At 43.9% G+C, this 13,518-nt stretch overlaps 1 protein-coding gene across 5 annotated transcripts in view; it reads left to right on the top strand.

The window, feature by feature from the left end:
* LOC138634241 (1-phosphatidylinositol 3-phosphate 5-kinase-like) overlaps positions 1-13,518 on the top strand; it is a 43,911-nt gene that overhangs the window by 23,026 nt on the left and 7,367 nt on the right. For all 5 annotated transcript variants that reach the window (XM_069721008.1, XM_069721005.1, XM_069721006.1 and 2 more), the window contains 14 exons: positions 41-197; positions 310-467; positions 652-763; positions 1,827-1,974; positions 2,073-2,237; positions 3,278-3,340; positions 3,424-3,553; positions 4,915-5,095; positions 6,144-6,218; positions 9,150-9,257; positions 9,349-9,489; positions 10,667-10,793; positions 10,879-11,708; positions 13,346-13,518. The exon at positions 13,346-13,518 is cut by the window's right edge and continues 232 nt beyond it. In XM_069721008.1, coding sequence (XP_069577109.1) covers positions 41-197; positions 310-467; positions 652-763; positions 1,827-1,974; positions 2,073-2,237; positions 3,278-3,340; positions 3,424-3,553; positions 4,915-5,095; positions 6,144-6,218; positions 9,150-9,257; positions 9,349-9,489; positions 10,667-10,793; positions 10,879-11,708; positions 13,346-13,518 — 2,568 coding nt within the window. The remainder of the gene's footprint in view (positions 1-40; positions 198-309; positions 468-651; positions 764-1,826; positions 1,975-2,072; positions 2,238-3,277; positions 3,341-3,423; positions 3,554-4,914; positions 5,096-6,143; positions 6,219-9,149; positions 9,258-9,348; positions 9,490-10,666; positions 10,794-10,878; positions 11,709-13,345) is intronic.

Below are 13,518 nucleotides of genomic sequence, written 5' to 3'. Positions count from 1 at the left end.
GGCGGCCTCAGGTGGTCTGAACGGTCCCTGTTCCTCTCAGGTCCGCCAGCGTCACCAACCTGTCGCTGGATCGCTCCGGGTCCTCCATGGTGCCGACCTACGACACCTCAGTCAGCCCGCCGACCAGCCGAGTCATGTCCGGGACCAAGAGCAGCACCAAGCTGGACCACAGTGAGGAGGAGAGGAAGATCCTGCTGGTGGCTGCTCTCTTCTCTCCATCTCTCTTTCACCTTCTTTTTTAGTTCTTTTTGGATATTTTGTCCCATTTACCAGTCCAAGTACTCTCATACAATATCATGTTTCGTACAGGATTCCTCTCAGCTGAAGGACCTGTGGAAGAAGATTTGCCACAACAACACAGGGATGGAGTTCCAGGACCACAGGTACTGGCTGAGGACCTACCCCAACTGCATTGTGGGAAAGGAGCTTGTCAACTGGCTGTTGAGGAATGGCACCATCTCCACCAGGTACTGTCTCACTGGATAAAGGAAATGAAAGATGTTAGAGGATCAGTACCACTTTCATATCCATCCATTACTGTATCATCGTAGTGCAGTCAAGTACCTGTTCTAATAAAAGTGTATTACAGGTGAGTGTTTGAAGTGATTGACAGGTGCAGCACTGCTCGTGATCCATGTTGTCATGTTGCAGGGCTCAGGCGATCGCTATCGGCCAGGCGTTAGTGGATGGACGCTGGCTCGACTGCCTCACCCACCACGACCAGCTGTTCAGGGATGAGTACGCTCTCTACCGCCCCCTCCAGGTGAGCGCTGTCTGCTGTCGCAGTGACAAGCTGCTGAAATCATTTAGGATTCTGTTCTAATGGTTTTACCAGTCCCTTCAGGAAATTGCGATCGCAATTATTAATGCAAATTCGAGCAAACTCCGTAATATTTTTTTTTTATTCACGTCATTTTTCTGCAAAACATGTCATCATCAGAATCTGTCCTGAAAGTATTAACGGCATAGAATAAGTTTTTTTTAAACAAAACTCTCTTTATTAACAACAATAACTCCTCATTTCCAACCAGAAAGTCTCTGCTCCTGTTTTCATCTCCAAATAAAACTCTGTTCACCGGAGGAACCGGAACAAGAGGAGAAACAGGAAGTGACGGGGTTTGTGGGAAATGTGGTCTTCACATTAAAATGATGTGATTAAATGTTTGTGATCAAAGGAAGTGATTCCATATTACTGGATGTTAAATGAGTTTTCTCCACACGTCCAGTTGTCAGAGACGTCTCTTTGTTTGTTTCATCCAGCAGGTCTATGTGTTGAATGAACATGAATTAAACAGCATCTAAAGCTCTTATTTTGACAGCTGATGTAGTCCTTGTTTCTATATTCCAGTCACAGACGGTCTGTTCTGGAAACATACGCACCTTTTAGGACCTTTTAGGAACCTTTAGGAGCTTTTAGCAGCTTTTAGGAGCTTTTAGGAACTTTTATCTCCACGGTTCTCTAAGTTCAATAAATACATAAAAAGATTAGAAGTAAAATACTTCTGTGATGTGCAGCAGGATTATTATCACAGGAAGTGATTACACATGTATTCCTTTATCAGGCAGTGCTTAAAATCACATTTTCTTTCTGGACTTGCAATTTTTGCAAATTTGAATTTACGCCAAAGAACTCCACAAATTACATCACAATTTTTGAGAAAATCCGCTGCAAAATCAAATATTTTTAATCGCAATAATCACAAAAAAAAGGCTGCAAAATCCTGGAGGGACCGTTTTCAGTGGGATCACCAGGTGGTCATATCAGTATCACTTTTAACAACTGATTAGGTTTCGTTGAGGTAAACGTCGCCCCGTCTGCTCTTTAGAATACAGAGTTCTCAGAAACGCCATCTCCAGACAGCGACAGCGTCAACTCTCTGGAGGGACATTCAGAGCCGTCCTGGTTCAAGGACATCAAGTTCGACGACAGTGACACGGAGCAGCTCGCAGATGAGAACGACTACAACATGCCCAGTATGTATCTCACGTTGGACACGCTGTTAAAACAGCTCTTCCTGCAGGATGGGGTTCTCCGTCTGTAAATGAAGGTCCGTCTCTCTCTGCGTGTCCAGACTCTGCCAGCCCCAGCAAGAGGACATCGGTCAGCAGCTTTCAGTCGGTGGTGGACAGCGACTCTGCTGCCTCCATCAACCTCAACATGGAGCAGAACAACGTGAACTTCCACATCAAGAAGCACTCCAAATATCCACACGTGCCTCCTGCCTCAGAGCAGAAAGGTAAAGACACGAGTCCTCTCCAGACAGCTCTCACTTCAGACACGTGTTTGTTACTGTGCCTCTGAAAAGTATAGACCTTATTAACAAACAGGATTACAAACATTATGTATAATTTATCATATCAGTAATAACAACAAGAAAACTAACAGCATATTAATAATGATACAGTCAATTAGAACGGGTTTAATGTGCAGTCACTCCAACCAGCTGCCATATTTTCTACAAAACTCCTCAGCGGTTGCCAGGTGACCGTGAATCTCTTAGATTTCTTCATAGAATCCAACTCTTTTTTCTAATCTTCCACGAGGACATCTCTCCTTTTACATCTAATGAGCTTTGAGGTGAGAAGTGAGCAAATCGCTGCCACATCCGCTCAGCTTGACCCCGCGTGGGTGGTGAACTTTCTACATGTCCAGAACATGTGTGGCCGTTGTTTGTTGTTTCCACCAATGAAGTGGTGTAAACCTGGTGTTTCTGTGTGTGTTCACGACTTTATTTAAGTAACGTGTGTGTTTATTTGCATGTAGAGTGAGGAAAAGAGATGTGTTCACACGTGGAGATGCCTTCTAATGTCCGGTGTGAGCGTACTCTTGAGCTGTCCACTGGGATCACGTGTTAATGCCATATTCTCTCTGCTGCCGCATGTTATAGGGAGACGCATGTGAAAACTCCTAAGACTTATAAAAAATCTGCAAGTATTTTCAAATGGTCTCCAACAGGCAGGCAGGAGCTCTGCCCTTTATGAAACACACAGAGATCAGACGACAGAAACTCAACCTGCAATGTGCCGGTAAAACACAGCAGTACAAAACAATACAAATTTGGTTGGGCAAACCCATCGTCATCCTCCGGTTTTACTGACAGCTCCACATCTCCACCTTCCAGCATCCTGCCAGTCGCTCTGTGGGGACTTTCCGTGAGCAGCAGTTTGTCCGTCCAGCCAGGGATTCATTGTATTGAGCTTTTCCCTGTGACATCACATCACATGTTTGAATGTCAGCACTGTATCTCACCAGAACTTCCTCTCTCTGGTCTTTTAGCTGAGTTTCTCATGTCTGAGGATGGAGGACAGAACATTGTCATAAGCGACGCCTTCATCAAGGGTAGGAGCCCTGCACTTCCTGGTTGATCCAGTCAGTAGCACAGAGAGTAGTTACACAAACCTGATGTGACCTTCCTGCTGCAGAGTCTCTCTTCAACCGGCAAGTGGAGGAGAAGGCTAAAGAGATGCTGTTCACACCGCTGGGTTGGCACCACAGCTCGCTGGATCAGCTCCGAGAGGAGAACGGGGAGAAGAAGGCCATGGAGCGGCTGCTGTGAGTGGAGACTGATTATTCTCATATTTACAGGGTTCCCAGGATGTTTAAAACTCTTTTGCAGACAGGGAGGATTTGATCATCTTTTGGGCCAAGTTCTGGAATATCAAGGAATTCTGTTTGCATGTATAAAAATTGGTTGCCTTTTATCAAAATATAATGTTTGCCATGAGTTTTTTTTTAGTTTTTTTATTTCCCGTGTTTCCTGAGTGGTTTTATCCTCTTTCAGTTTGTCATCAGGTGGCATCACTCCAGTAAAGATACACTTGTTCTTGTAGCTGCTTAGGAAGGAAAACATGCAGGAAAATGTAGATTTCAGAAGCTTTGGCTCCAAAATGAAGACTTCAAAGACGAAGCTGAACGTAAAGTTTGTAAAACGACTGTAGATCTGTCATATATGGGAGAAGGAGCCTTTCGCTGCCATGGCAACAGTAAGAAACATGCTTGATTCTTCACCTTCTCATTAAAACTTTTGGCAGTTTTGTGCACAAGGATCAGTGTGTGTCTGTAAGAGTGCTCAGGTCTCGTCGTGTCAGTAAAAACAACTGAAAACACACGTGAGCTTTTTACATCATGGGAGTGAAATAATGTGTCTGTTTTTGTCTGCTTAGCAACACGGCATCCTGTTCTTCTGTTCATTTGAGGTCATGGAGGTTCAGCTGTTTAGTCAGTGAAAGTAGGAGTTTGAGTGAAAACCCTTCACACAGAAAAATATCAGTGAACTGGGGCAGAAGCTGCGATCGCTTTCAGTTCCCACCTCGTTGTTTTGTCTACAAAATGTCCCACAAGTCAAAGATGACTTCTCTGAAAGATTTTTTTAGTCTGATGAAAAATCCGTAACCTGAAGATAGTCCATATATAAAAGAGAAAAAGCCTGACCTGTCGAACATCTTCAGCTTGATAACAGATTTAAACAAGCGATTATTAAAATGGATTCATGTTCTGTTGACGACTGGATTAATAAAACACAAATTACTTCATCTTAAGAGACAGTGAGATAAATACCTCAAACATTGTTAACTGTTTTCCAGTTTTTGGTATTTAAACTTTGTTCATTAAACACGTCACATTTCTGTTTTTAACATTAAAAGTGGGGAAAAAAATCAATACAAACCAAAAACAAAAGGAGGATATTCCCATTCATATCATATATGAAGTCTTCAAAAGTATTCAAAGCGCTGACAGGTGAGACTTAAACAGCGATGACTGCTGCCTTCCTGACGTTTGTGGTGATCGACGGCTCTTGGTTTGTTTTAATGAGTGTAACCTGTGGTGCTGTTTCCCTGAATGACGTTCCTCCACTGCAGGACGAGGACCTCTGTTCATGTGAAAGTGCTTTTTCTCTTCCTCTCTCCGCTCAGCTCGGCCAACCACAGCCACATGATGGCGCTGCTGCAGCAGCTGCTCTACAGCGAGTCTCTGTCTCTGTCCTGGCGGGACATCATCGTCCCCGTCGTCCGACAAGTCGTTCAGACGGTGCGGCCCGACGTTCGCAACTGCGATGATGACATGGACATCCGCCAGCTGGTCCACATCAAGAAGGTCGGACACCCTCTTGGCCACTGCGGGGACATTTACATTTAGTTAAAGGTCCAGTGTGCAGGACGATCGATTGGCAGAAGTGAAATCAAATATTCATAACTAGAAAATCCCTGCAAACAAATCAGTCTGTTTGACCAGCAGGAGTTCAGTCCTAGAGGCTCTAGTTTAAAAACCAGGCGTGAGTTGCTATTGGTTGCTATGGTGATCTGCACCCAGTGAGCGAGCCCGGAGGAGAGAGGAGAAATCGGGAGGCAGACGAGGAGGAGAGCCTTCGAACAGTCCTCACCTGACACAAATTAAATGTCCTATCGAAAACATTCTTTCTCTGTGAGCAGCAGAAACTTGTCGGTAATAACTATATGATATTTCCTGTTCCTACTTAGTGTTATATCGGCTCGGTGGCAGGTTACAGACGGGTTTGACCCGAACCGTCAGAGCTCAGATATAATGGGAGTCTATGGGAGAGTGTGTGGGAGCACTCGGCGCTCAGAGGGGGTCTATGGCTAAACCGTCAGTCATGTCACAATCTGAGCTGCACTGGGTGAAAGCTAACACAAATCCCTACAGTTTGATGTATAAATTGAACATGTAGAGTGAAAATTGTAGGCAAAAAAACAGGATTAACACAAATTTTTTTCCGCAATATTTCAAGGGGGAAAACATTTGAGATTTAGATCTGATCTGAACATTCAAAAAAGTTTATAAAACGTAACCTGATTTAAAAAAAAAAAAACGTAACATATCAAAACACGGCTTCAGTCAGTAAAAGGTCAAAGGCTCGTTGTTAAACTGTGATGTTTCTACTGTAAAGTGGGCCTCAGCTTTGGGCTCCACAGTTGGCTGAATATGTCAAAAGTGGCACATGTCAGGACGATTTCCTGTTCACTTGAATGGGGAAAAAAAAATCACAGTTTATTGCGAAATATGTAAACACAGTACGACAAATCACCACAAGATGCCACTAAATCCTCCACACTGATCCTTTAGTTATTTCACAGGAAACAGAAGCAGCTGATTGGTCGTAACTGAGTCTCCATTTGTGTTTCAGATTCCCGGAGGCAGGAAATTCGACTCGACGGTGGTGAACGGCTTCGTGTGCACCAAGAACATCGCCCACAAGAAGGTAGGATTGGCTTCTTCTCACCGTTGATGTTTTTGAAAGGTGATTTGTGCCTGATGTTTCTCAGTTTATTAATCTGTCATGTCATCTTTCTGTGGTCCACAACCTCAAAATACAATTTAAAAGTATGTACGTGCCCGTATAAAAGTCTCTTACTGAACATCTGATCTGTTGGCCTTGTTCTGAATCACAGACTGTAATTAAAGATGGACGACACTCTCCACCTCCTCATCGCTACTTGAATTTCACGTAGAGCCACTGCTGCCATCTTGACTGTCGGGGACACTCGCGGTGTGCTCATCGTTATTCAGATAAAAATAATTAGTCCTCTAGCTAGCTGGCTACATTTCGACTACTTCCTCCCCCGTAGACTGATCGTGATCTTAGCCGGGTATCGACAGGAGAAGGGACCTGAGACCAGGTCTCCACCCCCCTCACTGCTGCACACACTGCACAGAACAGTGATGTCATCGTTGGTTTGTGAACGTTATGAATCCTCCAGTTCAGATTCTGTCCGTCACCATCTTTGCTAGTTCAGAGCGGTTTAGAGCAGGAAGTGACCATATTTGGACGAGCTGGGGGAGGAGCCAACGGTGGATCTGACCGATCTGATTGGAAGCCTGACGATACTACGTCCCGCCCACCGATAGCTATAACCTGACTGCACCACAGGCCTGTCAATCAAACAGACACGCCCCCAAAAACAGGTCTTCTTGAATCTTCTTTTCTAATGAATGAGGGATTATTTTCAGATGGACCTCCAGAAAACTAAGAAGAAGGAGTGACTTTAGCTAACAACACCGAGATAACTGATGGACACATTTTATTCACTTTGGATTTGATGAGAGAAGTTGAATGGGAGTCTATGGAGCCGGAGGCTTTTTGGAGCCGACCTCTAGTGGCACTCGCTGGTATTGCAGCTTAAGACACTTCTGCTTTGACTTAACTTTTACTGACCGGACGAACACTTTTATATCCAGTTTATAGGATGCACATTATGTCCCCAGCACTGATTTCAGACATAATCTGGCTTCATTTAGGTTGAGCTGTCATGTTGTCCATCTTAGTTACAGTTTATGTTCTGGACCGGTCAGAAGAACTTATCAGTTTAAAAATCATGATTGTAGATCCTGCTTACCTTTATTGTGTCAAAATGTATTTTCACATTATTCCCCTCTTTGGAAACAGCAGTAATATATATGTGTATATACAGTGGGTACGGAAAGTATTCAGACCCCTTTACATTTTTCACTCTTTGTTTCATTGCAGCCATTTGCTAAAATCAAAAAAGTTCATTTTATTTCTCATTAATGTACACTCAGCACCCCATCTTGACAGAAAAAAACAAATGTAGAAATTTGTGCAAATTTATTAAAAAAGAAAAACTGAAATATCACATGGTCATAAGTATTCAGACCCTTTGCTGTGACACTCATATTTAACTCACATGCTGTCCATTCCTTCTGATCCTCCTTGAGATGGTTCTACTCCTTCATTGGGAGTCCAGCTGTGTTTAATTAAACTGATTGGACTTGGATTAGGAAAGGCACACACCTGTCTATATAAGACCTTACAGCTCACAGTGCATGTCAGAGCAAATGAGAATCATGAGGTCGAAGGAACTGTCCAAGGAGCTCAGAGACAGAATTGTGGCAAGGCACAGATCTGGCCAAGGTTACCAAATAATTTCTGCAGCACTCAAGGTTCCTAAGAGCACAGTGGCCTCCATAATCCTTAAATGGAAGAAGTTTGGGACGACCAGAACTCTTCCTAGACCTGGCCGTCCAGCTAAACTGAGCAATCGTGGGAGAAGAGCCTTGGTGAGAGAGGTAAAGAAGAACCCAAAGATCACTGTGGCTGAGCTCCAGAGATGCAGTAGGGAGATGAGAGAAAGTTCCACAAGTCAACTATCACTGCAGCCCTCCACCAGTCGGGGCTTTATGGCAGAGTGGCCCGACGGAAGCCTCTCCTCAGTGCAAGACATATGAAAGCCCGCATAGAGTTTGCCAAAAAACACATGAAGGACTCCCAGACTATGAGAAATAAGATTCTCTGGTCTGATGAGACCAAGATTGAACTTTTTGGCGTTAATTCTAAGCGGTATGTGTGGAGAAAACCAGGCACTGCTCATCACCTGCCCAATACAATCCCAACAGTGAAACATGGTGGTGGCAGCATCATGCTATGGGGGTGTTTTTCAGCTGCAGGGACAGGACGACCGGTTGCAGTTGAAGGACAGATGAATGCGGCCGAGTACAGAGATATCCTGGAAGAAAACCTCTTCCAGAGTGCTCTGGACCTCAGACTGGGCCGAAGGTTCACCTTCCAACAAGACAATGACCCTAAGCACACAGCTAAAATAACAAAGGAGTGGCTTCGGAACAACTCTGTGACCATTCTTGACTGGCCCAGCCAGAGCCCTGACCTAAACCCAATTGAGCATCTCTGGAGAGACCTGAAAATGGCTGTCCACCAACGTTCACCATCCAACCTGACGGAACTGGAGAGGATCTGCAAGGAAGAATGGCAGAGGATCCCCAAATCCAGGTGTGAAAAGCTTGTTGCATCGTTCCCAAGAAGATTCATGGCTGTACGAGCTCAAAAGGGTGCTTCTACTCAATACTGAGCAAAGGGTCTGAATACTTATGACCATGTGATATTTCAGTTTTTCTTTTTTAATAAATTTGCACAAATTTCGACATTTCTGTTTTTTTCTGTTAAGATGGGGTGCTGAGTGTACATTAATGAGAAATAAAATGTGTATGTATATAAAGTATATTGGTAGATTATAAAGATATATAAAGTATATTGGTAGATTATAAAGATATATAAAGTATATTGGTAGATTATAAAGATATATAAAGTATATTGGTAGATTTGGTACGTGCAGGGCAGCTTGATATGGAACTGAAAGTCTGTCTGAACTGTGATCAGATGAACCCGTACATCAAGAACCCCAAGATTCTGCTGCTGAAGTGCTCCATCGAGTACCTGTACAGGGAGGAGACCAAGTTTACCTGCATCGACCCCATCGTGCTGCAGGTGAGGAAGTCCCTCTGACAGGTAGACAGCAGAGGAAGCCATGTTTGTAGTTCTCTGAAACAGAGACGATGCCTCCTTGTTCGTCCCTCAGGAGCGAGAGTTTTTGAAGAACTACGTGCAACGCATCGTGGACGTCCGTCCTAACCTGGTGTTGGTGGAGAAGACGGTGTCTCGCATCGCTCAGGACATGCTGTTAGAGCACGGCATCACACTGGTCATCAACGTCAAACCGGTCAGTACAGTGCTTCTCACATGTCCTGGAAAAAAATCATTTCAACGACTTTTCCTTTGCTGAGAGCCAAAGATGATGTTCAGAGACATGCAGGCTTTGAGAGCAGCTGGAGTGAAGACAGGTTGATGCTCAGCCTGAATTAAAGAGATGAAATCACTGTTGAAATGTGACCACTTGTGGTTAGTGGAATCAGTGAATCAGTGCCTCGTATGTAATAATAATAACAATAATTCAAACTCAAGCAAAGTCAAGCAAATATTTGTGGGAGCTTGCAATTTTTTTTTTTTTTAATTCCTGCGATTTTTCTGAAAAAAAAAAAAGTCGTCAGCAGATTCTGTGCTGAAAGTATTAACATCATAAAGTAAATATTTTCAAATAACACTGACTTATTAACAACAATAATTCCTCATTTCCAACCGGAAAGTCTCTGCTCCTGTTTTCATCTCCAAATAAAACTCTGTTCACCGGAGGAACAAGCGGAGAAACAGGAAGTGACGGGGTTTGTGGGAAATGTGGTCTTCACATTAAAACGATGTGATTAAATGTTTGTGATCAAAGGAAGTGATTCCATATTACTGGATGTTAAATGAGTTTTCTCCACACGTCCAGTTGTCAGAGACGTCTCTTTGTTTGTTTCATCCAGCAGGTCTATGTGTTGAATGAACATGAATTAAACAGCATCTAAAGCTCTTATTTTGACAGCTGATGTAGTCCTTGTTTCTATATTCCAGTCACAGACGCTCTGTTCTGGAAACATACGCAGCTTTTAGGACCTTTTAGGAACTTTTAGGAGCTTTTATTTCCACGGTTCTCTAAGTACAATAAATACATAGAAAAGATTAGAACTCAAATATTTCTGATGTGCTGCAGGATTATTATCACAGGAAGTGATTACACATTTATTCCTTTATCAAGAAGTGCTAAAAAAGAAATTGCAACTTGCACATTTTTAAATTCCCGCAATTTTACGCAAAAAAAGGAATTCAAACTCCACAAATTACATCGTAATTTCAGAGAAATTCTGCCACAAAATCAAACATTTTTGATCGCAAAAGTCACCAAAACAACTCTGGAGGGACTGAATAAATGTAAATATGTTTTCAAGGTGAGCAGCACGTTTGTTCGGGACCTGATCTCCATCTGACGGAGCAGTTCAGAGTGTTTTCTGTGATTTCAGCAAGTCCTGGACAGGGTGAGTCGTATGACGCAGGGAGACCTGGTGATGTCCATGGACCAGCTGCTCACCAAACCTCGTCTGGGCACCTGCCACAAGTTCTACATGCAGCCCTTCACGCTGTCAAACAGTAAGAAGCACGTGTGCGCTGCTCCTCTCGGTGGATGCTGCTGTGTTGTCAGAACACTCTGTCATTCCTCTGTCTGTCCCTCCAGATGAGGGGAAGACTCTGATGTTCTTCGAGGGCTGCCCTCCTCATCTCGGATGCTCCATCAAGCTCCGCGGTGCCGCGGAGTACGAGCTGGCCCGGGTGAAGGAGATCATCATGCTGATGGTGTGCGTGGCCTACCACTCCCAGCTGGAGATCTCCTTCCTCATGGACGAGTTTGCGATGCCGCCCAGTTTGGCCCAAAGCACGTCCATCCCATACCTGCTGGAAGGTGCTGCTGCCGAGGAGACGGGCCGAGAGAGCCCGGAGAAAACCGAGGACTCTGGAGGACAGCCTGAGGAAGAAGGGCTTTCCTCGCAGTCCTCATCCAGAAGTGGAGACATTGGAGCTCCTCAGGACAAAGTGAAGCCACCGTCACCAGCCTCGTCTACTCAAGAGGAGGAGGCTGCCAGCACAGAGGTGAAGACCTTGTCGCCGTTGTCCAGCCTCCCTGCGCCGCCTCTGTCTGTCTCCCCTCCATTCCTCATGGAAGAGGACCAGGAGATGGACTCTGACACTCTGATCGGGGCGCCTGAGGGGGAGGTAGGGGAGGAGGGGAGCCTCCTGAAAGGGGAACCTCTCGGTTTCGAGGACGGGGAAGGTTCAGAAACAGCCACTCCCAAGTTGTTCCGCGACCCTCTGCAGGACGACACGGGGATGTTCGTGGCTGAGCAGGTGGCGTCATCCGACGACCGTCTCAAGTCCATCTCGGCCGTCTTCAAGCAGGAGCTCAAAGACATCATCCTGTGCATCTCTCCCTTCATCACATTCAAAGAGCCGTTCCTCCTCACAGTGACTGGGATGCACTGCCCCAGCAGGGATTACTTCCCTGAACAGGTACCTTCCTGTGTTGTTGTTGTTGTTGTTTGTTTGTTTGTTTACGTGCATGGAGAGATGATGACACTGTGTCAGGGTGAGCAAAAAAGCATTTCACTTTACTCTTTGCCTTCAGTAAAAAATTTTACCCTGAAAATAGCTAGTGTTTTAAGGGTTAATGAGAAAAATAACCTCTTTTCCAGACAGCTGAACTGTCAGACCTGTGGAGCCTTTCTGCTACACACAGACAGTTTTACGTCACGTGATCGACCGCCTATCAAACTTTTTTACAGTTAATCATGGTTGACTGACTCTTAATTTAAACCCGGTACAGTTGTTTGTACGCAAACTTTCTTCGTTTGAGCTGCAGCTCGGCCTCAGTTTCTCTCTCTTGTGCTAAACTATTGTGTGTGTTGTTTTACACAAACAGTAAATAATTGACTGCAAATAACATAAAAATAAAAGTTCCTCTGTTTTGAGGTCGACTTTAGCCCCGAAGGTTTATGGGAAATGTTGTCTGTTAAAGGCCACGAAAAAAACATAAATACCATCAAAGATGGATTTTTTTTTTTTTAAACTACCATCCTTATCTAACCACATGAATCAAACTGTATCATTTACTTAACAGTGATGCGAATGTCAATGTGCTTTTAATTAAGCAATATTACCAATGGGGTGGAACTGACACTGAAATCACGACAGTGATGAGGTCAGTAAACATCACGGTTATACCAATAATGAGGTTAAAACAGCCTCCAGTGTAATACTGAGATTATACAAGTTACCAACTAAATTAAACATGTAATCTAAAAGTTTTCACTTTCTAAATATACAACTTTTTTTTTTAGGGTGATCTCCATTTCCATGGCAACACATGGGGTATGACTAACAGCTGGAAAACAATCAGTCATGTCAGTACTCTTATGTAACGTATGTGATGTTTACTACTCCAGGAAGTAGTCGGACCCTTAGCAACCACCTAGCAACAGAGAGGATTTCTAGTCTCCAACTGAATAAATACAGAACATAGAAACACTAAACTGCTCAGCTAGCTCAGTCTGGTTGGAACAAAGATATCTGGTGAACAAAAATATCTGATGAACAAAGATATGTGATGAACAAAGATATCTGGTGAACAAAGATATGTGATGAACAAAGATATCTGAGGAACAAAAATGTCTGATGAACAAAGATATCCATGGACTCCTGTGTTTTTAACATTTTAGCTCCGTGTCATGTGTTCAAACCAAACCGGTCCAGCTCCGCTAGGATTGTAAGTGTGTGACTATCCGTGGTGTTACGGTACGGGTGCTCGGAACGACCAAAAAGGACCAAAAGAGACCCGACTTCACCAAATGGGTCATTTAATAGAACTATAACAAGTAGAAACTACATTATATTACATATTATATGAAACTATTCTAATTCTATTTTCCCATTGAGGAGGTGGAGGGATATTTCTAGTAATGAGCAGGGTGTGATGTCATGATGATTTGAGCACGTTACAAATGTACAGTTCACCAATCAGATGTCTGGGTCAGAACCACTTGTTGTATAATCAGGTTTTCTTACTTGTTAAAGTTCTGGCTTCACTTTGGCTGTGTTCCTTATTAATTCTATCATTATCTCTATGCTGATTATTATTTTCTGTCACGTAGGTCTACCTGTCTCCTCTTCTAAACAAGGACTTTAAGGAACTGGATGGCCGCAGAAAGCGGCAGCTCCTTAAAGACTCCGCCCCCTCCTTCCTGGTTGGTGGACAGCCTAATGGCGGTGCGCAGCTGAGGCCCATTGACGTCCTGCCCTGTCACAGTCTCACCAGCACCCGCAT

This window comes from Brachyistius frenatus, unplaced genomic scaffold (genome assembly GCF_029030835.1).
Source record: "Brachyistius frenatus isolate BFR_SWC_R1_liver_20210118 unplaced genomic scaffold, ASM2903083v1 Contig_255, whole genome shotgun sequence".
NCBI lineage: Eukaryota > Metazoa > Chordata > Actinopteri > Embiotocidae > Brachyistius > Brachyistius frenatus.
Note: the sequence above shows the minus strand (reverse complement) of the source record. Positions and strands in the feature narration are given on the sequence as shown.